The sequence below is a fragment of the Coturnix japonica genome, chromosome 1, assembly GCF_054131305.1.
Source record: "Coturnix japonica strain WE chromosome 1, WE-NBRP24, whole genome shotgun sequence".
NCBI classification, from domain to species: Eukaryota; Metazoa; Chordata; class Aves; order Galliformes; family Phasianidae; genus Coturnix; species Coturnix japonica.
In genome coordinates, this window is record NC_140663.1 from 40,580,253 (window position 1) to 40,604,633 (window position 24,381).

The window sequence follows — 24,381 nt, forward strand, 5'->3', positions numbered from 1 at the left end:
CCCTTGCAAAAATAAATAGGTAATTCTGATTAGAGAACTATTAGATCATTACTAAGACTATACACAGCCTGAGGTGTGACTGATGACACACAGCAATCTGGATCTGCTCTGAATGAGAAGGGAAAGTAAACCTCTAACCTGCCAGGCCAATTGCTGGGTGCTTTTTAAAATAAAATGTATAAATACAAGTAAGATTCAGGTTAAGGAAAGAGAGCTGAGAGCTGCCTGCACCAGGGCACTGCAGGAAGGTGCCTCTCCTTGCTGTGCTTCTGGGCTGGGTTTGTGCAGGATCCCACGGTCACAATGAAAGCATCAGGGTGTGAGGGGAGGTGCAGATGGGATGTGAGGGAACAACATCAGAGTTCTGCTGCCCTTACACAGGCTGCGCAGGGAGGGGGTGGAGTCACCATCCCTGGAGGTGAACGATGAACCCGTGGATGCGGCGCTGAGGGTCAGCGGGCACGGTGGGGATGGGCTGACAAAAAGCTTAGTGGCCTTTCCAGAATGCGTGATTCTAAGGGTAGATCTTAAAGAAGGCGTGCGGGCAGCAGACCACAAGGCCGGGCCTTTTGTCTACCTCAGCTCCTGAAGCGCTCTCGCCACACACACAACCGCACACAGACTACCTGCAGGTGCACCCTGTGTGGACATCACAGCACAACACCAGAGGGCTGAGCCGCTCCCTCAGGGCAGCGGGGCTCCATTAAGAGAACCCCTCACCCGCTGCCCTTCCGTCAGCCCACCCCACGGCGCTCAGTGCTCGCCATGGCTCCTCCCACCCCGGGGCAGCTCCGCTCCGCTCAGTCCCGCTGGTGACTAAGCACACGGCGCCGTGACCGCCGCGTTACCTCCCTCCCTCCCTCCCCCGTGCCCCGCCCGCCGCATCGCACCGCCCTCCATCCTCCCTCCCCTCCTCGCTGCGCTTGCGCGATGCAGCGCGGCGCTGGCGGGCGTAGGAATGCGCGTTCCAGTTAAATAGTGGGCGCAGGGGCGGCCGCCGCGGCGGCTCTCGGCCGGGACAGAGCGAGCGGGGCGGCGCGGAGCCGAGCGGAGCCTCCATGGCGCGGCGCTGCCGCTGTGGCGGTCGGGGCGTTGCGGCGCGGCTGTGACAGGCGGCTGGGGCCGGCCTTTCTTCCCGCCCCGGCGCTCAGCGGGGCCCTCGGCGAGCGGAGGAGCGGTGTTCCCGGGGCGATCGGAGAGGAGCCGTGGCGGCCGGCGGCTGCCGGCGGGTCACCGCCTCTATGATGAAATTTAAGCCGAACCAGACGCGGACGTACGACCGGGAGGGCTACAAGAAGCGGGCGGCGTGCCTCTGCTTCCGCAGCGAGCGGGAGGACGAGGTGAGCCCGGCACGTGGGGCCGGGGGGCGGGAGCCGAGCCCCGGGCTGAGCGGGTCGGCGGGAGCCGGGCGGGGCTCCCTTTGTGTCGGCGTGGAACGCACCGCCACGCGTGGCCGGCCCCGCTCCGGGGGAGCAGGCGGCGGGGTGGGTGTGGGCGCGGGGCGGGCGCGGCTCTCGCCCACCATCTTGGGGCTGCGGGGTTCGGGCCCACGTGCGCGGGGCGGCGGCGCCTCCTTTGTGCACGGCCGGCCCCGGGCGGCGCCCCGCGTAATGGCGGCACGATGCGGGACGGGGCGGCGGGCTGCGGGCATGGACACACACCGGGCGGGACCGGGGGGGAGGGGGGACGCGGCCATCCCTGCGGGGGGGGGAAGGAGCTTAACGCCGTCCCGCCTCGCGGCTGGTTTCTGCGGGTTTTATTCGCTGTCTTTCCGTCGTCGTGGGCAGCGCGGTGCGGTGTTGCGGCAGAATCGGGAGGTGGCAACAGCGCTGCCCTATATCCCAGCCAAGGTCAATGGCACCGGCCGTTATCTGCGAACTTCGCTGATGGATGCGTTGCACAATGCGTCTCCGTGCTGTCTGGAAGCACGGCACACTCTGTCCTGGCTTTCGTTCTCCTCTTTTCTTCTTTAATGCCTTTAAGTCCGCCGGTTATGGCTTTGCGTTCGTTCTCCATTCCCCGTAGGCTGGGAGGAGCTATCGCCCTGTGCCGCCTGTCAGTGAGGCACGTGTGCTGCGGGGCCGTGAGCGCCCGGCGGGGAGAGGCCGCACCTCACTGCGCTCAGCGGTGCCTCCAGGAATCAACCCGAGTGGCGTTGGGCTTTGTTACCCCGCGCCTGCTGTCACTACAGCCTTAGGAACACGCCGAGTGGGCTTTAAAGGGTGTTTTAAAGGAGAAGGGTACCCGACAGAACGTCCACACAGCTGGTGTGGGCTGGGCTTGGCACTGCCGAGCAGATGGGTTGCTGGATGGTATGAATGGGATAAGTTGGGTTCAGGGCGTACATCAAATGTGTGGTAACGGCGTTGTCTTCTGATGAGTTGCTGCCTGAAAAGCAGTGGTCATGTGCTAACCTGGTTCAGATGTTTCCCAAGTGCCAGTTCTACCATCTCACTGCAGAGCCTGTGCCTCGGTTTATTGTGGCTGCTGTCTGTGATTGACTTGTATCACCAGCGTTGACTTATATCACTGTGTGCCTCAGCTGGATGAGGAACATGTACTTGTGGTGTTCTTGAGTACTGTTCATTAAATACACTTTTTGATGTAGGTCTGCTTGAAATGCTATGTCATAGAATCATAGAATTACCCAGGTTGGAAAAGACCTCGAAGATCATCAAGTCCAACCGCAGATTAACCATAGTACCCTGACTCTAACAACCCTCTGTCTTCTGTGCTTCCTTTTCTGTTCTCTGGAAAGAGTTTTCAGCTCCAGGGCGCTGCAGGCAGTGGAGCTTCTGCACCAGAGGAACTACAAAGTCAGTGGTACCTGGGTATTGACTGCAGTCTTCTCATATAAACCGAAGAATTAGTCAGCCCTTCAACTTTGCCTTGACTCTGTAGATGATTGCTTCGTGTCCAGGTCTCTGTGCTTCACCTAGTTTTATTTCCTCCTTTCTAGTACTTTGACTTGACGTTTCCATAGACAGCAGCCATTCCCTAACAGTGTTTTGATGGACTTTGAAGTCTTAGAACTGCCCCTTTTTCCACGATTCCATTTCTTTCATCTCCTTTAGTCTGCTACTGTTATTTCTTGAATGTGGGCAACAGGGTTGTCTTGAGTAGAATCCCAAAGCATTGTGTGGATGGTTACTAATACTTCTGCCTGCATACCACAGAAAAACTATGGCAGATCCTGTCTTTATAATGACTACGAAGCTGTTGTGTCCTCATCCCGTGATTAGAGGTGATATCAAATACTCAGGTTGTTTCCACTCTTGATATTTGCACTGGAGCAAAAGTTCTTCCTGCATTTTGGATTCACCACACATTCCTCTTAACCAGTTGCCATTTTAATTGTGCAATTTCGGGATATCAGCAGGGAGACTCGTGTTATTTATGGAGGCTTAATGTAGCAGGCTTAAGGATTTCAGTAATAGATTTTCATGGTTGTCCTCAGTGAAAATGTCTACTATATAAAACAATGTATCTGTCTTTAATCTTGCTGTAGAGTCTGCTTATGGCTTTTAGGTGTGTTCCTTACCCACTTTGATCTTGTTACGCTGCCTTCCTAGTCTTACTGAAGCTCAATTTACAATTGAGTTTTATGGGTAGTGGAGGGACATAACAATTAAAGGCTGGTAACAAAGAATGGTAAGCAAAGTGAAGGGAAATACATTATTTTCCTGTTTCTTCATTCAAAACATAAGTGGGCCTTAGGGTAGCTATAAGGTCAGGGTAAGTCTGGTAGACCTTGCAGACAGTTGGGAGCAGTCACTGAGCTCCTGCTGTCTGGCTGCAGCACTGTCCATTAGAGTTACCAGCAGTTCTTGCTGCCAGGTTTGAGAAAAGCCACTTCTCTGTGGTGTTAGGGGGTGGAAATGGGGCTGTAACCTATCAAATGCTTCTGCTTTGTCTGTAGAGCTGGCATTGCAGAATGAAGCATGCACTTGCAGGACAGCTGATGTGTGTGCAAATAGCTGCACCGCTGCAAAAATCCTCCATTCTTGCATCATCTTTCAAAGGACCCTGTGTGTGTCAGTTTGCTGGCATAGCCAGTTTTATCTTAGCTTTTTGTAAACATCGTGCTGTAATATTGCATGGTTTAAAACAAAAAATAACAAAAAAAACCACCCTGGAAACCTAAATAGCCAAGTATTGTTGCTTTGGAGTGTTTTAAAAGAACATTTCTTAGTCTTCTGTCTTTAAAGTGAAGCCTGTTTTGGTCACTTCATTGCCATCGTCTGGGCTGAGAGAGCAAGATAGCTGGACATCAGATAGGTGCCGAGTTCTGCCATTCTTAAAGTGCAACAGTAGTTGCAGGCGATGTCTGCTATTTATATGAAAGAAATTGCTGGAAATGAAGCAGGAGAAATCCCATGGAAAATGAAGCAAGGCTTTGCAGGCGTGAAATGTGGGGGCTGTGCACGGCATCTTAGCGCAGCGAGAAGCTGGTAGGTGTATGCTTAAGGCTGATTGGTATTCAGCAGGCTGGGATGGGCTGGCATATTTGTGCGTGAGGAAATGCAAGTCTCTTGTGTGTGGCTCAGATACATGTACAGTGCCTCTAGGATGAGTAGCAGGAGAGTCTCTTGCAGTGCCACAAGAGTTGGTGGCTTCCCCAGTTGGAATTGCCTCTTCATCGAATGCTGGCTTTGCACAGAGTGCTGCTGCTGGCTTAGATTTGGGCCAGGGGGTAGATGAGGAAATGGTCACCTCTTAGAGTGGAGAACAAGACCAGGATGGCATGTAGTAAATGCATATTCCTAGTTGCTTAAAGAATCAGAACAAGTTAATTTTTATTCTATCAGCTGCATGTTATACGAATAAACAAGCAGTTATTTTTAAATACATTGAATGTAAAACTTGAGTCTGTTCTAATTATTTTGGCATCTGCAAGCACTCATTTACATAATTAAATATAATATTGAAAGCTCTAATTCAATGATCAACCAGGCAGTTATTAGTGTCAGATCTAAAAAGTAGCTTTATACAAATTGTTAGCAAGAATTGAAGACAAAAGACCCATTTTCAGTTTTCTTGTTTTGCTGGTTCTTGTTTTATAAGAGATGAAAATAGATGGGAATGGTTTCCTTGTACTTTGGAGACTGTATGAATATTGTCACATAAAGGAAATGTAGATTTACTTGTTTCTGTTATTGCCTTTTAACTTCATTTAAAAACACTAGGGTTCTGATATTGTGTAACATTCTTGGTCCAATCCATAGACTTTTATTTCTTTGGCTGTACAACATCAAGTTTTAAGAAACTGGCATTGAAATCTGCCTTGGTCCTCATGATAGTTTTGTCACTTAAATGATGCACTTCATGCGTTTAAAGCTATAGCACAGCGCTCTTCAGTTTTCTGAAACCGAAATGTACATCCACTTTGCCTTGCCATTGGGATCCTTCCTGTTGAACTTGGCAGCAGTGGAAGCCTGAAAGCTGTGCAAAGCCCTGGGAGTTGAGCTGACAGCCATGGGAGGAAGCTCCTGTCTTCCCATGTGCCTCTTTAGATGTTGAAGGCAGTCAGCCACGAGCTATTTCTTAAGAAAAAACTTGGAGTATGGTTTTCAATACCCATGGTATTAGTTGCTGGTGTCAGAATGAATGTGTTTAATGAGTGGATGGTTGCTCACACAGGGCTGGAGGGAGAAGGAAACAAAGCTGTACCTGCCAGACACATATAGAAGAAAACTTAGTTTGTTTTGCCATGTTTAAAAGTTGACTTTCTGAATTAATAACAGTTTTGTAGACACTCAAGAAACTACCTTTTTCAGCGTACGTGTACCATCCAAGGCTGATTTTAAGAATTCAAGTTGGTGGCTAAACTTGCCTTTGAATTGCCTTGGTTAGTTCTGTGGCACACAAGTTTCAATGCTATCGGTCTCTACAAAATAACAGTGGCAGACATCTTCAGAAACTTCATGTCTACGTATGTATGTGTCCATAAAGATGTTGTATACACATACATCTCTCAATGGGATTTTCAGCAGTATTTTCAGTATCTTTTACAGATTTGAGTTTAATGATGACACTTAGGTGTGTATTTTTTTGTCTCGTTATAGAACGCTTTCAAAGTTTATTTTAATGAGGTGTGGCATTCTCCATTTACTCCAGCTTGAAGAAAGTTGTGTTGGCTTTGGCCAGGCGCTGACTTCATGGAACTCTACAGCCTGATCTAATGCTGAAGCACCTCAGTGGTCCTGTAAATTAAATATTTTGAAATAAATTTTGTCTCAAAGATGTATGGTTTTGTGTTGTATTTGGATGGGAGGGGCAGTTCAAAGTATCTTAAATAGAACAAAGGCCTAAAGCTAACTGGTGTGTGTCAAGAAATAACTTTGCTGTGTCTTTACCTACAGCTAAGTGTGTTCTCAAAGTCTTGGAGCTCTTGCTTCTTGAAACTTGCTTGGAAGCTGATCCCTTGGTCAGATGGATTATGTTGCTGAGTAACCAGGAAAGCTGAGTTCAGCTGCTCCAGATTAGGCCGGAGTTTCAAGTTGCAAAGTAATGGGCAGCAAGATGAGGTCTGGCTGTTGTGCCACTTCCAGGTGACATGTTGTCTTCCTTGATTTGTGTTGGCCAGCAGAAGGAAAGGCTGTCCTGTCAAATGAATTGGGATCTGACTGAGCCTGGGAGGTCAAGTTAACTTCTATAGGTGTTCTGAGGTTTCCTGGACTATCTGCAGGGCTTTCTGTGGCCAGGAATCTCACCTTGTTACTCAGCTGAGTGCAAGTTATTCATCCCTTATCACACTTGAGTCCTGTCAAATCTGCTTTGCAGGAACACAGCAAAGCTCAGAAGGAGACCTAAAGTTATAGGTGACACCAGTGCTTGTTGACGTGAGGAAATGTGTTACTGCTGAAGCGCTGCTGTAACACGGGGCAGCTGTGCCTGATATGAACACTTTAGGCTAAGAACAGAACAAAGTACTTCAAATAGTTGCAGGAAAGGACTTCTGATTCAGTATAACAAGAGGTTGCCTAAATATGTGGATTTCATGTAAAGGAGAATTTATGGGATAATGGAGTTTAAATTGCAAGTTAAGGCAAAACCTTTCCTGAATAAGGCTGATCTCCATATTGCCACATACCTTAAAATCATAAGATCTCAGAAGTCATTTACAGAAGTGATTTTAAAGTATTGCAAAATGTCTGGGTCTATTATTTATTCACTGTTCATTTTTTGAATGTCAGTGAAGTTGCACTGATACCTGAATATTGTGTCAGTGCTTTGATCAGTGATCCATGCATTAAGTTTGGAGTGTTATTTCAGACTTCAATGTTTTATGGACCAGACTCAGGTTTTCAGTTGCTTTCAAGATGCTATGCTCAAATTCCCCAGCCCTGAGGTAAGTATACTGCTAGTTATTAGGCCATTTCTTTGCTTTCTGTTCATTTCAACCAAATCTTTTTAAACCTGCCATAATTGTGCACACTGCTTTTTTTTTTTTTTTTAATGTAAATTAATTTGTTAGAGGCTTTTGAATCTCAGTTGATCTGAGATGGGGTAGCTAGAAACATATGTTCCTGCCCTGTTTTGTGTTGACCTTTGTATGGCTGCATAGCTGTCAGCTTCCTGAACTCAAAGCCTGAGGGAAAGGGGGAGGAATAAAGATGCTGTATCCTTGACTTGAATTCATTTTTAAATGTCTGACAAGGTTTTGGGTTTTTTTTTTCTACCACTCTATTATAATTTTGGGAATGATTACAGTAAAGATGAGAATTATAAGCAGGCAGCCTATGGCAAATATTGTCAGGAAGGCGAAAATATATCCCTTACTAAATGCGGTCTGCATGGTGTTGCAGTAGCAAGTTGTGAAGGTCCACTGCATGTTTCAACTTTCTGGAGTCCAGAGTGAGATATTCTGGAGCATGGATACCATGGCAGCCTATGGGAGGACTGAGAAACTATTGCAGAACTACTGAAAGGAGGCGAGGATTCTTCAAGTAATTAAAGAGCATCAGATGAACAGAATCTCTGATTACAATAACTTGAGATATGCTCTCTAACTTGATATGTACACCTTCTACATACAGGGAGAATCCTACAAATCTGATACAAACATCTCTTCTAATGTTTGATAGCATAAGTAAGAGATGCTTTTCCTTGCTCCTCAGTAGTGTTCTTGTGTTGGAGCACTCAAATTAGTTCCCTGGTACTTCTGAGGAAGCTCCTGAGTGGATAAACAAGTGGAGGTCAGGGTTTTTTGGGGAAATAGTAAAATATTTCCTGTTTGTTTCTACCCAAGCATCTGCTGATGGCCGCGTTTAAATAGATGATAGGGCTTGGCTGACCCTTTTGGCTGTATTTGGCTTCAGTCACCTTTGACTCTTCCAAGTAATTGTAGCTGGCAGAATGACCACATAGCCTGGACTTTTCCATGATGAGTGTGCTAGGTTAGATTATATTAATTGCTAAAAAAAAAGCGAGTTCTGATGTTTTCTTACAACAGGATTGGAAACTTTTCCTTCAGAAATATATTTCTGGCAGTTCTGAGAACACAAAGTACCTCTCTTTCCTGTACCAGCATTCTGAAGTTGTTTCATACCTGAGAGGTACCTCTTGTCCTTCCAGTTTTTCCCTGTGCTCCAACAAGTTTACAGTTTCTGCAGGTTTTCATGGGTACTCAGTTTTGTAGAGCTTGGGATCTGTGTTCCTTTTCCATGTACCTGCCTTATCTTTGCCTTATCCATGCAGGGTTGTGTCTGTGTGATCTGGGCTGCACATGCTCAATGAGTCAAGGGATTGGCTTGTTTTTCCCTCCTGAAAGCTGTTCCTTTAAAACTGTCGGTCATACAGGATGAAGAAAGGGCTAACATAGCTGTTCCTGTCAGGCAGTTGAAATAGCAAGCTGGACATACAGCTGTAGTGTGAGTGATGGGAGAAAAGGGGTGTACAGTGAGGAAGAGAAGAACAGACGTCGTTAGACTGGAAGGAGAGAGCCTACAAAGATGTGTTATGGCAACTTGTGTGGAACCCTTTCATCTGCAAGTATGTTTCTTGATCTTTTTCATTCTTGCAACTAATATATCCACTATGGGAAGATCTGCATCTTCTAGTCTGTTTATACAAGCTTCTGCTGCTTCCTCTTCCATCACTTCGAGTCATAGGAAATTGTGCTTTGAAGTCAAGGAATCCAGCTGTGTGAGTTTGCTTGTTCTGTCTAGCAGCCTTCAGCCTTAGCCTTGGTTGGTTCTCTTTAATGTAAGCTATTTTTAATCCAATTATTTCTGTAAGTTACAATGTCCTGCAGTCAAAGAATACACAAAACCATGATACTTCATGAAAATGTAGTGAGAAATAGCCTGAGGTTGTAATCTGTATTACTCTGGGCAGTTGTTTTAATCCTATGGAATATATATCACCGCCAACTTTCACGTGATTCTTTTGACTGAGGAACATTAAGCAGGCCAAAACTTTGGCATCTTCTAGAACTTTCAGTTGTTTATCTGTAAGTTTAACATTTATAGTGAGCGAGTCCCATGATGCCACATGCTCTGTAGTTACCTTTGGTTTTTTGGTTAACCATCTCTTGGTTGAGCATACTGATAGCTGCTTATTACAAGTAGGTTGGCAAGCAGTTCTTCTTCCTTGCTATGTGCAAAGGTCATTGCTATTCCTGGACTTGAAAACAAGGTAAAAACTTGGTTAGTGAGACTTAGTGGAGGGATCCTTCGTTTTCTTCTCGTTGTTGAATTCTGCTACTTTACTGCCTCACTTGACAGATGAGAAACAATAGTCTGCCATAGTCTTTGGCGTAAGGTAACCCTAAGAAGTATAACCAGGCAAGCAGATTGGATACCATTGCTCTTTTAAAGAAGAGAAGCAATTGTCAATAAAGCTTTGAGAGACATAAGACAGTGATTAGTGGCAAATAATATGATGGAAAAAGTAATCTCAATTCTTTGAGTTACAGGAACCTTCCTTTGTATTCAGAGATACAGGACACAGATTTCTCTGCATAGGAAGTGCTTGGTAGAACATACAAGGTAAAATTTGGTGTTCACAGGCTATTTGAAAATCAGGTTGTGTTAAATTCTGTAGCCCTTATTTTCAGCAGGGTATCACTGTCTGCCTGATGATTACCCTACTCAAGAGACAGGATGTTCAGGTGACCTGGATCTGTTCTCCTGCTTTGCACCTTTTACATAAAGGAAAATTAATTAATGGCTGTTTGCTGCCATTCTTGCACCTTTTCTGCCAAGTGAGTGCGTTTTGAAGCAGCCAGAGCTTTCTGGTGCATTCATTAAGTGCTCTGTGCAGTAATTCCAGTACCATCAGGTCTGTCTCTGGCCAGTTACAGATAGAAATGCCTGAAAATTAAACTCTGTATGGAATCAAAAACCAACCAGGTCAGGAAGTGCAAGATTGCTTGCTACCATAACTGAAAGGTGATGCAGTGTGCTTTTTAGCCTTACCATTCAATCTTACAGTTGGTAGTAAGCAACTCTCAGTGCTGTGTAGAAATTCACTACCACAGAGTGTATTGTTGCTGGCATCCCCCAGGGTGGGTATTTCTGGTGGGAGGGAAAAGTTGCGTGTTTGAAAGTCCCAAGGATGTAATTCAGTGTGGTCCCTTAGATTCAGATTATAAAAGCAGTGGGATAACAGAAAGCACAAAAGCATTGGTGCTTGAGAAGGTACTTTGGTTGCAAGGTTAGTAGGGAGTTGAGAATTTGCTATAATGAACTCTTAGGTGGTAGCACTTCTGAGTACACGTACAGCTCTGAAGCCTATCAAGTAGAGTGGTGTATTTTAATGTTGATTAGGTGCTAGATGCATTTGCTTCTGTTTTTTAAAAGGGTAATTTAAAATGAATAGGTATACAAACCCAGCAGACTATTGATTGGGTTAGCAGTAGTCAACAACTGTATATAAAGACATAAAACATTCCTGGCTTTATGCTGTGCTGCCAGGATCAGCAACTCGATTTATCCCTTAATAGTAATTAAGAATTTTATGTCTAGCTTAACTAAACAATGAGTGCTGATTAAAACTATTCTATTAAGCTGGGAATGAGTTAATGTGAGATAATCATCCTTTTGTTCATCACTGTTGGTAGCTTTCACATGACTCCAGTGAGCGTGAGTTTGATCAGCAGAAAATAACATGCGGTGCTTATGTCTGGGATCCCAGAGATATTCATAAACTCAATATTTACAGTTGGGCTTTATGTAATGTCACCATCCTCTTTGTAGTCATATAGGTGTTCCAATGACATGTTTAAAAACCTGCTTACAACTACAGGCAGTAGAGCTGTGTATCTGTCAGTGTCAAAGGATACTAGTCAACAAAGACCTGATAAAGATCAAGTTCAATGTTCCTTTTGCTGATTGTTACTAGATAAGGTAAATAAGTAAAATATTTGAGTTGACTGAACATCTGGGCATGTAAATCACGTATTTGGAGTGATTTTTGTACTAAGTGATGGTCTCTGTTGTGTTTCTCACTTAGCATAAGAAAAATTGGTGGGACCTGGTACTGTGGAGTCCTTAAGAGCAGAACAGTTCTTGGAATTAATGTTACAAGAGCAGATATTTGTCACAGGGCTTATTTAGTTGTACTTCAATATGCACCTATGTTGTGTTTGCAAAGATGGTTGTAGTTACACTGCCCAGTTTCTTTAGGTGAACCTACACTGTATTTCTTGAGTGCTGAAGGGACAGTGTATAGATGATATGTATATCCCTGTTGTGCCCATAACAGAATTTGTTGTTCCGTTTAATTAACCAGAAGGTGAGTTCAGAGACTGTCAGTTTGTGAGGACAGAAGAGTCATCTGAGTCATTTGCCAGCAGGCAACAGTTAAACCTTTCAGCTGAGGTCCTTGTTGCAAATGTCTCGGGTTTTAAAGACACAAGTATCAATCCAATCCCAAGTGTTGATTCTTGAACACTTGTCCTGTGACTTCAGTATAGTGTCAGTGTTGCCTAGAACATGCAGTGTTTATCTAGGCAGTGATGGCTGTGGTTGGACTTGATGATCTCTGGGGTCTTTTCCAACCTGAGTAATTCTACGATGTATGTGAAGCATGTCTTAGAAGGAACACTATTCATCTCTGTGTAGTCTTGAATCGAGATACCATTTTCACGGTCATCTACTGCAGGCTAATGTAGAAGTGAGGTATCCTCATCCTTAGTATATTGCTGTATGCGTTCTCAGCTCTGAGCAGTGGTAAGTTGGTATGCATTAATGGTACAACCAGGTGGCATACAAGTATTTAAAAAATACATTCTAATATGACTTAAAATCTGCTACTAAATTTAGGAGTCATTTAAAATTCAGTGTTCCAGTTTATCCTCTTAGAGAAGTGTTAGAAGAAACCAAATTGAATAAGAGCCAATAAAGTGCTCTTTAATTGAGTTATGCAATATTGTAAGCTTACTGTGCTAATATCACACTTCAGTTAATGAAAAGAAGCTTGTTTAAGACTAAAAATTATAGATATTTTGAGAAGGCCAGATCTTTAGCCAGAATATCCCATGTCATGAGAATTAGCTTGTGTGTAATGATAATCTCTTAATTTTTACCCCATTTAGTGATCCCAGGGCTTGGTGTTGAGATGTCTTGATGTATGTCTTCATTCTTATGCACACCATATTATGTACTTTCCATACTGTATCCAAGCATCTAAAGAAGGGTGTATCTATGAAATAACTGTGTCTTGACTTTGTATTAAAAAGGCTGATGTTAATTTTTACTTTTTTATTGATTGTGGTTGTAAGTGCTTTTTATAGCTCCTGGTTACCTGTTGTTTTATTTTTGAAGCCTATAATCTATACATCCAAGTGAATAAGTGTGCTATGGAAAAAGCAGATGGTACCAAGATTCCTGAGTTAAAAGCTGTATTTAACAGTGATTTGCATTGTTTGTAGGTGCTGTTAGTAAGCAGTAGCCGATACCCAGATCAGTGGATCGTACCAGGTGGAGGAATGGAACCAGAAGAGGAACCTGGAGGAGCAGCTGTCAGAGAGGTGTATGAAGAGGTAACAAAAAATTCCCAACTACTTCATTGCGGAATGACTGAGATAGGAAAGGAAAAGGACCTATGGAGGTCACCTTCCAATCCTTGCTCAAGCAGAACCTAGAGCTTGTTGTCCAGGATCATATCCAGATGGCTCTTGAATATCTCCAGGGTGGGGGGGACACTGAGCATTCTCTCTCAGCAGCTTGTTGCATTGTACAGGAAGTGCAAGGTTTTACAGAAAGCTGGTATGTGCTAGAAAGAGAGTGAAGTACAGAACATCCAATGGTGAACAGCTTTGTCATCCCAGTAAAACAGAGCACATTAATGTTGTTGCTGATTGTCAACATGCATAATGTATTTTTTCAGTGCTTTTCTCTTTTTTATTAGCTGTACTACCTGGTGCTTTAGTTTGCATACCCTTAAGACTCTTAGCTTTGTTGTGTGGGCACAGGAACCTGATGTAAATATAGCTTGCCTGAAATTTCCTTGCCTTTTGGTGTCAGAATGAATTCTATGTGCTCTAATTTGTTGACTCTTTTTCTCATCTTATGTGAGGAACAGACCAATTTGCTATTCAGTGCTCTTAGCAACCCTCATGCAGCAAGATTTGAGCATAAATAAGCCTTGCTGATTCAAGGTTATCACAGATTTCCTTGCTGTGTTCAGTTTTGTTGTAGGGGCCAGTTTGGAGCTGCCCAAGATGAATTCAGACAAGCGCTCCTGTATTTATAAAAGTAAAGGAGACTGCTATAAGGCAGTCAAGCCCCATTTGAAGGGGGCAAAGATCCAGGCCCCTCTGCAGGCAAGGCAGTAGAGGAACCTCTAGGGAAAATCCTGATGCTTTTCCACATCATAATATATCATAGAAGTTGTCTGGGGGGGTTCATCAGAAGTACCAATGGTCAGGCTTCTGTTTGCAGACAGTGCTAGACACAGAGCTGTCAGGTTAATGCCACAGCAAAGTGGTGTAGCAGTGAGTTGGGACATGGAGGCTGATACTTGGAGACAAACCCATAGGAAAAAGGATACTGTGTGTAGAAAAATGAGCACATCTGCAACATACAGATTCAGGTGTGAATTTAAAAAAACAAACAGTCTTGTGCCTGGTGAAATTTGACCTTTCCTCATTTGAAATACTGCTGCAGTCACAACACTCAGTAGGAGCCTTCATGATCGAAAAGCAACTAAGGAAAATGGCGGTATCACCAGTGTTTATATGCCACCAAAGTAGCTTTCCTGGAGCTGAAGAACCCAACAGCTCTAAAGCTCTTATGGCAATGGCTACACTTTGTTTTTAATGGTATTCCAGAAAGGCATGACCTGCTTGCCATGTTCGGCTCTTGGCTGAGCTTCAAAGTACGTAAGGGTTTTTCTTAAGTCAGGGGCTTCAATGAGCAAAAATTATTTGGAGATGCTTATTCAACAGCTTGAGGATTTCCATCATTTCATAGAATCATGGAGTGCTTTGGGTTGGAAGGGACCCTTAAGATCATGTAGTCCCAGCCTCCTGCTATAGGCAGGGACACCTCCCTTAGTCCAGGTTGCTCACGTTCCCATCCAGCCTGGCCTTGAACACTTCCAGGGAGGAGGCATCCACAGCCTCACTGGGCAGCCTGTTCCAGTGTCCCACCACCCTCACAGCAATGAATTTCTATCTAGACTAAATCTACCCTCTTCCAGTTTAAAGCCATTTCACTACATGCCCTCATAAATGGCCCTCCCCAGCTTTTCTGTAGACTCCATTCACATACTGGAAGGCCATTTGATAATGAACATTAAAAGTTCATGACCCAAACCAAAATACAATTAAACTACAGGCTGAATCCTGTGTGCTGATGTAAGACTGCAAGGAAAAGCACCATTCTTAATGAACGCTGCGCTGGTTCTTCAGGGTTTTTACTTGAGCCATGGAAATTCACACTAACCGTTTTAGAGATGGATGTCCTTTCTATTTTTACACTAAGGTCAATGTCACCTGGCAAGCTGGTTACAGTACAGTGAAGTGAACTGTTAAGAGTTTTGTGAATGAATAAACTTCAAAGCAGGCACACTGGCACTCCTTTGAACCGTGTTTCTTCAGTATTGGGTCATACACAAACTAACCGTCAGCATCCATTAATTTATTAAAAGAGAGGCACTGATAGCAGGTGTTGTAAGGGCCGTTCCTAGTGGCGGGAGCACTGGTAGCTCACAGTATGTTAACCCACTGGCTCTAAATATCCCCTGGTTTCCCACAAAAAGTGTATTAAAAATGATCTTTGTTTTTAAAACCCAAACAAAGGACAGATGCAGTCAAAGCTTCGTGCACTGCAGTTCCTCCATAGTCAGACTCTGAGTCACTCCTGTTGTTTTTTGTCTTTGAGCTCTGTTCATATTAATGTTGGGGGGTTTTTCTTCCAGTATATAAAGTTTAGTATGAATTATTCTTTCTGTTCTTTCTTTCTGATCCACTAGTGTAGTTACATAGTATAAATTGAACTGTTGTTTTGTGGGTTACAGTAGCTAAGGTAACTTGTCAATTTCTTTAGGTACAAGCTTTTACAAACCTGAAACTAGGATATCAAAATGAAGTTACAGTGCAAAGCAGACCCAGAAGGGTACTGCTACACCTTGCTTAAATGCAGAGCTGCTTTGTTTCTGAAGTTGGAGCTTAGTCTTCAGTTGGGTGGCATGATAGCTGTTAATGGGAATGGCTTGCACATGTGGTATTCAAAGGTAAATCTGACACGTGAAGGGGGCAAGATGATCCTCTGGCCTCTCGGAAGGAAGGAGTATCCTCCCACTGCCTTTTCTTCTGTCTCACACAAAAAATAGTAAGACTTTTCCTCTGTTTCTGGTTAGTGTATTGAAATGTCAGCTGAAAGATGTGCTGTTTGCTCCCTGACCTGTGGAAATATGGCTCCCTGAGAAGAGGAGGCTGATTCTGGTTAATCTGCTGCAACCATAGAAGTGCCAGTAATGTTATCTAAGACCTATTGCAAGAAATAGAAGGATCTGCTCCAGCAAGTAGCTAATACTACATTGGTTCATTAAAAAGCAACAACAGAAAAACCCTCTTAAATGAGATTTTACAATGGTACAATGAAACCCTTCTAAGTTCTAAAAGTATGCAGGAAAGAGCAGGAATAGCCTTGCACTGTGTTTTCATGACTGCAGCCATTGAAGCACTGTCCAACAGATCCCACAGTTGAAATGACTTTTAAATGTTGCAGATTTTAAGCAGCTTTCTATGCTGGTAGACTGTTAGCCTGAAAGTTCCAGTAGGACTCTTGCTCCATCTACAGGAAATACAAGGCAAGCCTGATTGTATCCCCACAGTGCTGCATTAGGATCTGCCAGCAGTGAGTCCTCCAGGCCAGGGGGGCTGTGGGATGAAGCAGTTTGTATTCCTTCCTGTGGCTCCATTTAGACCAGCATTACAGCGTATCTGAAGTGCAGATGTGAGGAAGTTACTTTGTAGTGCTCATAGACTGACAGCAGCTTGTTTGCTAAAAGAAAGGCAGTTTTTTGAGGTTTTCTCTTGGAGCTGAGCATCTCACTCAGCTGTTGGATTTTGCTGAGTTATTATACAGCTGTTTTAACTGCTGTGGGCTCACAATGGCTAAATAAGAAAGCCAAAATAGTTCACTCCCCAAAACTTACCATTACGTTGGGTTATGAGCTCAAAATCTGTGATGTGGGAACTTTATTGGACGTTCCAGGAAGAAGCTGGATCTTGTCTTGGTCCTCTAGGACTCGGTTGTGACAGATTTTGAAGGTACCATGTTAAGAACCTGGAGAAACTGTTTTGGTTAGGAAAAGCACTCGAGTCTTCAAGTGGCCTTCAATTTAATGGCACTTCTTAAATAATGGCTGCTGTTACTCAGCTGAGGTGAGAGTAGCTTACTTTGAGAGAAAAACCACAAGGCTTCAGCTGTTGTCTTCTGTATTTTGGATGTAAAAGCTTTGAAAGATGCTCCTGTCTGCAGAAGTGATGCCCCATTTTGGAAGCACGTGTATTTGCCTAGAGAATGACTTGGGATCGGGGAGAGATACTGCATCTGATGACATCTGGTTGCACAAAAGCTTTTGTTGTTCAATTCAGAATTACTCAGTCGAGTATCTGTTTAGACCACTCTGATTAGAATGGAGGCAGAACAGAGAAGCTGTTAAAATGAAACAGACTCCACGTGGCCATAGTGAAATTGATGACAAGTTCAGGCTGAATTTGGGGTACTAAGAAACAAGGGGGAAATTGAAGAACACATGAAGAAAGCTGTAGGGATGTCTACAGCTCTGCTTTAGCTTCAGGTCTAGTTCTTGCTCTAGATAAGCAAAAGACTGAGATGCAGAGGCTGAGAGCAGACTTCTTTAATCAAAACTGCCTAATAAATAACATTAGCCATCTGCTTCCTTTTAAAAGAAAGACATGGAGCATTCACTTGTGAGATGCTGATGAGGCTTACTGCCGAAGCCTGCCCAGTTGCCTGTCAGAGCTGCACAGCAGAATGTAAATAACATCCATATGGCCTTTTTACATAAAGGCATCGGTAACTTTGGTTAAAGCTGGAAACCAAGACTGAAGGCTAGAAAATGTCATCTTAGCACTCAGAAGCCCAGTCTTAAATATCAGTTCAAGGAAGCAAAATCTAAATATGGCTTTATCTACCAGTGGGCTACACATGTGTTCCACTGCTGTATTGCGAGGACTTGGAGCCCTCAGAGTTTCTGTAAGAAATAGTAATGGAGTTCCAATGATCCTGTCTCTAGATTGACCCGTATGCTAGAACTTTTCTCTTAGCCTGTTTATTTTCTTGCTTATTTTTTCAGCATTGGCTGTATATGCAGCACTGTAATTAAAACCTATGTTAAATAATTGCTTAAATAATCCTAATAAAAGAAAGAGTAATTCACTTATACTGATACTGCAGTATTTTGACTTGTTAAGTTATAATGCACGTGTTAATACTTCTTTTCCTGCCTGTTTTGTAGGCTGGTGTAAAGGGGAAGCTGGGCAGACTGCTCGGGATATTTGAGGTGAGCTATTTCTTTTGCTTTGCAGAGACAGCTTTTGTTTGGGTTTGGTTCCATTATTTGCTTTTTGTTGGTGTTGGTTATTTGTGAGCTGATAACCTGCAGGAGGCAACTTCCATATGACAGAGTCAGACTTCAGTTGTACTTGGCTGTAATGTCGCAGTGCAGCTTTAATTGCTGCTGGAAGATGCACAAGACAGATGTTCTTTAACCACCATGTGATTTGTGCAGGTTTGAGTAAGGAAAGGCTTAGAGCTTATATAGAAAGAAGTGAAACCGTGTGCACTGACAGTCTTCAAACCTGTCTGTCTTTTTGAGTCCAGTTAAACAAAGCTTTCAAATACCAGGTTCCCATATATGAGTACACACATCAGTGAGAATAAAAGCCAGTTTTGCTGGCAGGTATTTTCTATGGTAAGTAACTCCTGATGTTACAGCTGTGGGATGTCTGTAATGTCGACAACTTGTTTTTGCTGTGAATTAAAACCTCTGCTTCTAACATTCAAGCAGAACCAGGATCGGAAGCATAGGACGTACGTTTATGTTCTCACTGTCACAGAAATACTGGAAGACTGGGAGGATTCTGTTAATATAGGTAAATGCATTCTCTTCTCTCTCCTCATATGCTACACTTAAGACGATGTAGTTAGCAAATAATTTCACTTTCTGAAATGGTTCTTGTAATTCTGGTTAAAAAAAAGAATTCCAGTTCTTTTCTGTGAAGTGAAATTATTAGAAACAACGATGCTGCTCTTCCAACATGTGTAACTGGAGCTGCTTTCATGGATGGTGTTACTCGGCTGTTATTTGAGTTAGGCATTCTAAATACTAAGATGGAATCGATTTTGTTGTTAGTTACTGGAATGACTCCTAATTTTTAGGCTGAATTTTATACCAATAGCTTTTTTTTTCTTTAAAACGTAGAATGTTTTGCTCTATGGGATCTCTTCAAAATGGTCTGTGTGGAAAGTGTTGATGATGTTTTTTCTTTTGCCCCTGATTCTCTTACAAAAAATAACTGTGATCACCAGTGTGTGTTTCCACTTGAAGCCTATTCTTTGGTACTGCTAGTGCTGACCTTATGGAGACACCTACTCCTGTTTGTACATCTGCCAGTTGTGCTTGAAAGGCACAGTGTATTTGTCCCACTGAAATCCTATTAATTGGTATCAAGATTCACATCCTGCCTTGATCAGGGCTTTGCAACTTTTCAGGAGCTGGTGCTTTAAGCAATGTTAATGTCCATAAGCTCACATTACTATGTTGCTGAGTAGCACACAGCTGTAAGGATATCTTCCAAACTCTGCTCAGTGTTTTTAAGGAGAGTGAATATATTGCATGCCAGCATCCCTGTAGAGCAGCACTGACTGTCTGTTGCTTGAAAGGAGTGATATGGTGGGTGCTTTTGTTACTCCTCAGGCTCAAAGTGTGCAGGGACCGTGAGGGCAGCGCTGCTCCATCCCTGCTCAGCACAGGGCTGCAGGGCACTGGAACCATCCAGCAAGGGCTGCTGCTGACCCTCTGCTTTTCAGAGCACTTCTGGGGGTGACAGTGTAGGAACGCTGTATTGAGTCACTTAAATAATAACTCCTTCCTGTAAGGCCTAAATGAGCAGTCCCATCAGCTCCTGCCCACCATCTGCTTTATCGTGAACTGTTTTGGCAGGCTTAAGCGAGTCTCTTGTGCTCATCCATTCTCTTCCTGTCGTCTCACTGTGTTGTTTGACAACCTGAACTTCCTGAAGTAACTGAGATGTAATTGATCAGGCAGCAACCGGTCGTGCTGTTAAACATCTGTAACTTTTGTTTTTCTTTGTGGGTTGTGCTCCTTCAGGAAGGAAAAGAGAATGGTTTAAAGTAGAAGACGCCATCAAGGTCCTTCAGTGCCACAAGCCCGTTCATGCAGAGTACTTGGAAAAACTGAAACTGAGCTGTTCGCCCACAAATGGAAACTCTGTGGTTCCCCCTCTCCCAGATAATAATTCCCTGTATGTCACTTCTGCACAGACTTCTGGGTTGCCCTCTACTGTGAGATAAACGTTTGGATTACCTTTCTGTTCATGCCATCGCAAGGGGAGACTTCTTTGATTACATGCAGGCACCCATATAACTGTCAGTTCTAAGTGAAATACGTGAATGTGTCATAATGTCAAGTTTATTTGGACGCATCTTTCCTTTTTAACAATGTAAAATAGTATTTCAGCAAACCAAAGCCATAGATGGATTTTTTTAAGATGCCTTAGTAGGCCATTTTTAAAGAATGAAACTTGAGTACGTAAATCTCCATATCTGCTAAAATAAAATATGCATCTAAGTGGTGTTCAGCTTATTTAAGACTTGTCGGTAGTTCTGCAAGAGTACTTGCTTGGAGAAAAGCTTGAGCAGCTGGTCCTACAGTAAACTCTTGTTGGGTATCCACAAATGAAGTGCTGAGAACTGAAGGCCGCACTGTTTGGGGAGATGAAGGCAGAGAATGTGTAAGTGCGATTACAGTGAAGCTCTCTAACTCACGTTGAGAGCCAGGGACACCAACACTAAGCACCGTTTGCCTCAGTCATCCAAAAAGTTGCTTTGCAACCTTCACATAAGGTAGGACTAGAGCAAGGACAGTAACTCTGCCTTGCAATTACCAAACCCTTTTGCTATACTTTGGTTATTTGGTCAACCAATTAACTGTCAGAAGATGTATGTGAAGGGTGTTGTAGTTTCCTCCCTCATCCTCTTTTTCCTTTCAGCATTGTGGTGCACATTTTGCTCATAGTGCAATTACACGGCAGGACCCAAAGCCTGCTGACCTCCAGTGACAGGCATCTTCTGTCATGTTCATGCAGTCTGTTAATTAAAAATGCTTGAAGGAAAATGAGACTTAGTCCATGGGCATCCTTTAAGGTTAATGAAGCATGTGTTGAGGTGTTGCGCCCAGTGGGAGCTGGTTGTGGTACTTGGGCCTTGGAGACAGGTAGGTTGATATGCTATTGGAGGAATAATATTCCCTCATCATATTCAGAAGGTGTGCTGAAAGCCCCGCATTACAGTTAGCTCTTTAATACTTGAGTTTTACTGTATTAACATCAGTTGCTCTAGTGTTCTGTAATTAACAGCTGGCCTCCTGGTGAAACTCACCTGGAATAAATGAGGTGCAGCTGACAACTGCCCTCTGCTTCATTCTTTGTCCTCTTCTTCAGCCAAGAAGATGAAACCTAAACCCACTGTAGGTCTTAATACGCTTCTACCATAGGATTATTCTTCCCGTGTATGTATGTGTGTGTATATGGCTTTCTTCTACAGGAACACGATCCAATTCATATGAACACCTTAATTCTGCATTTCTTCTAGGATCTAAGCCTGACTGTCCTCTCCAGCCAGTCAAAGCAGAGGCTAAGGTAAAGCGTTACCTCACGTGTGACGTTTATTCTGGGTATAGCTCATTCTCTACACAGCATTTTGAACCTTTGTAAATAGTCCAAATAGTAAATAGTGAGTGTAAAATGGAAAATAAATGTAATTTAAGCCTTTTGTTACTCAATACACAAATGGTTAACTTCTACTTTTTTAACACAAATTGTGTAAAATGCTGCTATAAATTAAACTTTTTTGTGCTGTTACACTTTTTTAGGGAAATAAAAAAAGAAATGTTGTTGCCAGAAGTTACTCCTTAGAAAACCAACCTTGTGCCATATGTAAATGCAGTGGAACTACTAGGGAGACAGATGTTCTGATCTCTTAATGCTGCTCTCTTTGAAGAGGTATAAATACTACTGACAAGAGGGTGTGAGCCACAAAGCTGAACACTTCCAGAATGGTGGGTAGGGCTGTTCCACCCCTGTGTGTCCTATTCCAGATCACTTCCAGAATGGGAAATAATTCAGCTCTGTTCAGGCATGTCTTAGCACAGAAGTGCTGCAGGCAGCTTATCTTGCCTTCAGTCATGAGGTGAGGGGCTGAACTCGGTGGTTTCCAAAGCAGGGGTGTGCTGGGCTACAAAGCAAAGGGTGGAACTGAGCATTTTCAGGTATGTTCAGTGTTTGTTACAACTGCCCCTATTGTGTGAAAGTACCTCTGGCTCTAAAGTTGCCTTTGGAAGTGACAAATTGAGCTTGTTGGGCACTTACCTTTTGCTCCCCTTTTTGTTCAGTAGTCATTTGAACGCTTCAAATTGAGCAAACCTGTATAGGCTTTCTTGTAACAAGATTCTATAAGACGTGAGAGCTAAAACAAGAATTCAGAGCTCAAGTCCTTATTCCTAAGACTGCTTCTGTCTCAGTTTCCAATTCTTGGAATGAAACCAATCCAAGCTTGTATGAGATTTAGTGGTAATGCATGATCTTATTTTGTAACTCTTGAATTATGTATTTGATAATAATGTAAAAATGTACAGTATTGCCGTTGCTAACAAACTCAGAGTTGATTGCCTATAAATATTTTGGTTATTTTTTTTGGTCACACACATTTGAGCTGTTCAGTAATGCCAGATGGGTTTTGAAGCAGCATTCATGGTATAAACCCTCTTCAGTCTCCGTGCAGCCTTCAGAAGGAAACCCTGTGATGTGTAGTTCGACTTCCACTCCTCAGAGATGAATGTTCTGTGAATTGGGCAAATCTGATGGTGCAGGTAAACTGAAAGTGCTTCAGTTGTGCTGAAAGAAAACCATTCTGGTGAAGGAGCAGTGGGTCTGCCTTCAGCTGCAATGCAAAAAAAAAAAAGCCTTCTCATTTTCTGCACATCTCTATTTAGATGGTCTAAATCTGCTGTGTACAGAGTAGATACGGAATTGTCCTGGTGCTGTGAATTCAGTACAGCAGGCCCAGACCTGGTTCTCTAGAGGAAAGAGAAGCAGCTGACACCATGCTCTGGTCTCAGAAAGCTGAGTTTGGGCCGCTGCTTTCTGCATTGTTGTGGCATTAGAGTGGTAGCAAAGAGAAACAGCCTTAAAGTTTAAAAACACACAGAGCATTGAGTAAGTGGAATATTCTGCTCTTAAACACCAAGAGAAGTATTGAAGGACTGCACAGAGGCTGCTGAAGTGGAATATCTTATTTTGGTGCTTACTGCACCCTGTGTTAACCTTTCAATGTGCTGTAAAAAAAGACAACGAGAAACAAGAGGAGGCAAACACTTGGTTTACTTACTGCCATGGTTTGTGAAGTGAAAACTGAAGGGAGGGGTGGGGGGTGCAAAATAAGTTGTAAACATTTTGATCTGTTTGCATGGATTTTCTTTTGAGATTGATGTAAGAATTTTGACTTTTTATATTTGAGAAATACCAAAATAAAATCTAAATTAGTCCTGTGGATTATGGGAGTCCTTCCACCTCGAGTGCTGCAGCCCAACACTGTGCAAGACTTGCATCCCATTTAAAATGTACATATGTGAGTTTCATCTTTTTTCCTTATTCCAAGCAACTCAGCTTGGAGCTGTAGCAACAGCTCCATCTCCCTGCCTGTGGCACAGAGAGGGGCAGGAGCTGAGCCTTATCTCTAGTGACAGTATTAAGCAGTGCATGCAGAAGAGCACCATCTCCTCCCTATCACTTACCTGTGGCCTGGCCCCTGCTACAGCCACAGAGGCTTCATAACAAGATTTTTTTGCTGCCATTCATCTGAATTCTGAAAGCTTCATACCTGCATTCTGCCTGTGCAGAAAACAAAACAGTAATTGCAAGTGACTGATGAGAGAAGATAAGGCTTCCTTATTTTAAGAGATGATGAGAACTGTTCAGTTGCACTGCACGGTGGTGGCAGCCCACTGCAGTTAAATGAAGCTCAGTGTCTATACAATCAATAATCACTCTTCCTTTTATTTCAGTGTCATATTACATTACAGTCAAGACATGTTATTGACAAAACCTACCAGACATTTCACTTTAAACGTAACCCTTAAAAAACAAAATAAACACCCCAAAACCAAAAACCCAACAGAAAAACCCCCACAGTATGTACATAAATTGAGATGTCACAACTTCGTATGTTACTCATCCATTAAGGTGTTTCACGATATTCCCCATGTCAGAGATACACTTTCTTGACAGCTACAGAAGCAACATTTCACTGGTTTTAAACTAAAGTCAGCTACCGCACAAAAGAACTGCCCGCCAGCTCCCAGTGATGTCAATACACTTCATAGCCATGAAAGCACGCGGCCAAATGTCAAGACAACCACTGAACGTTTATGCAAAGACAAAAGCCTCCCAAAGACTCCTCCCTCTCTTGAGCTAAAGGGAATCGCCACAACTGTGTTCTGTATATATGGTTTTAGAGTCCATTTGATAATCCAGGCTCAACAGATGCGGTCGCTATCCAGAAACTGACCAGATGCAATGTCAGTGCTCTCACTGAGGATTCCGGGACATGACACATAGCAGCAGTAAAGGCAAAGGAAGCCCACTTAGTGTATGTTTGC

The 24,381-nt window shown here is 43.4% G+C and overlaps 1 protein-coding gene across 2 annotated transcripts; it reads left to right on the forward strand.

Annotated features, from left to right (window-relative positions):
* Positions 1–1,001: 1,001 nt before the first annotated feature.
* On the forward strand, positions 1,002–23,273 carry NUDT4 (nudix hydrolase 4). Of its 2 annotated transcripts, none has more exons than XM_015858146.3 (5): positions 1,002–1,340; positions 12,878–12,988; positions 17,941–17,985; positions 18,490–18,577; positions 19,816–23,273. In XM_015858146.3, exons 1-5 carry the CDS (start codon positions 1,242–1,244, stop codon positions 20,016–20,018), a joined length of 546 nt encoding a protein of 181 aa, XP_015713632.2. In that variant the 5' UTR covers positions 1,002–1,241; the 3' UTR covers positions 20,019–23,273. The 2 variants fall into 2 exon arrangements, with proteins under 2 accessions (XP_015713632.2, XP_015713641.2); XM_015858155.3 differs by having other exon boundaries at positions 18,493–18,577.
* The last annotated feature ends 1,108 nt before the right edge of the window (positions 23,274–24,381 follow it).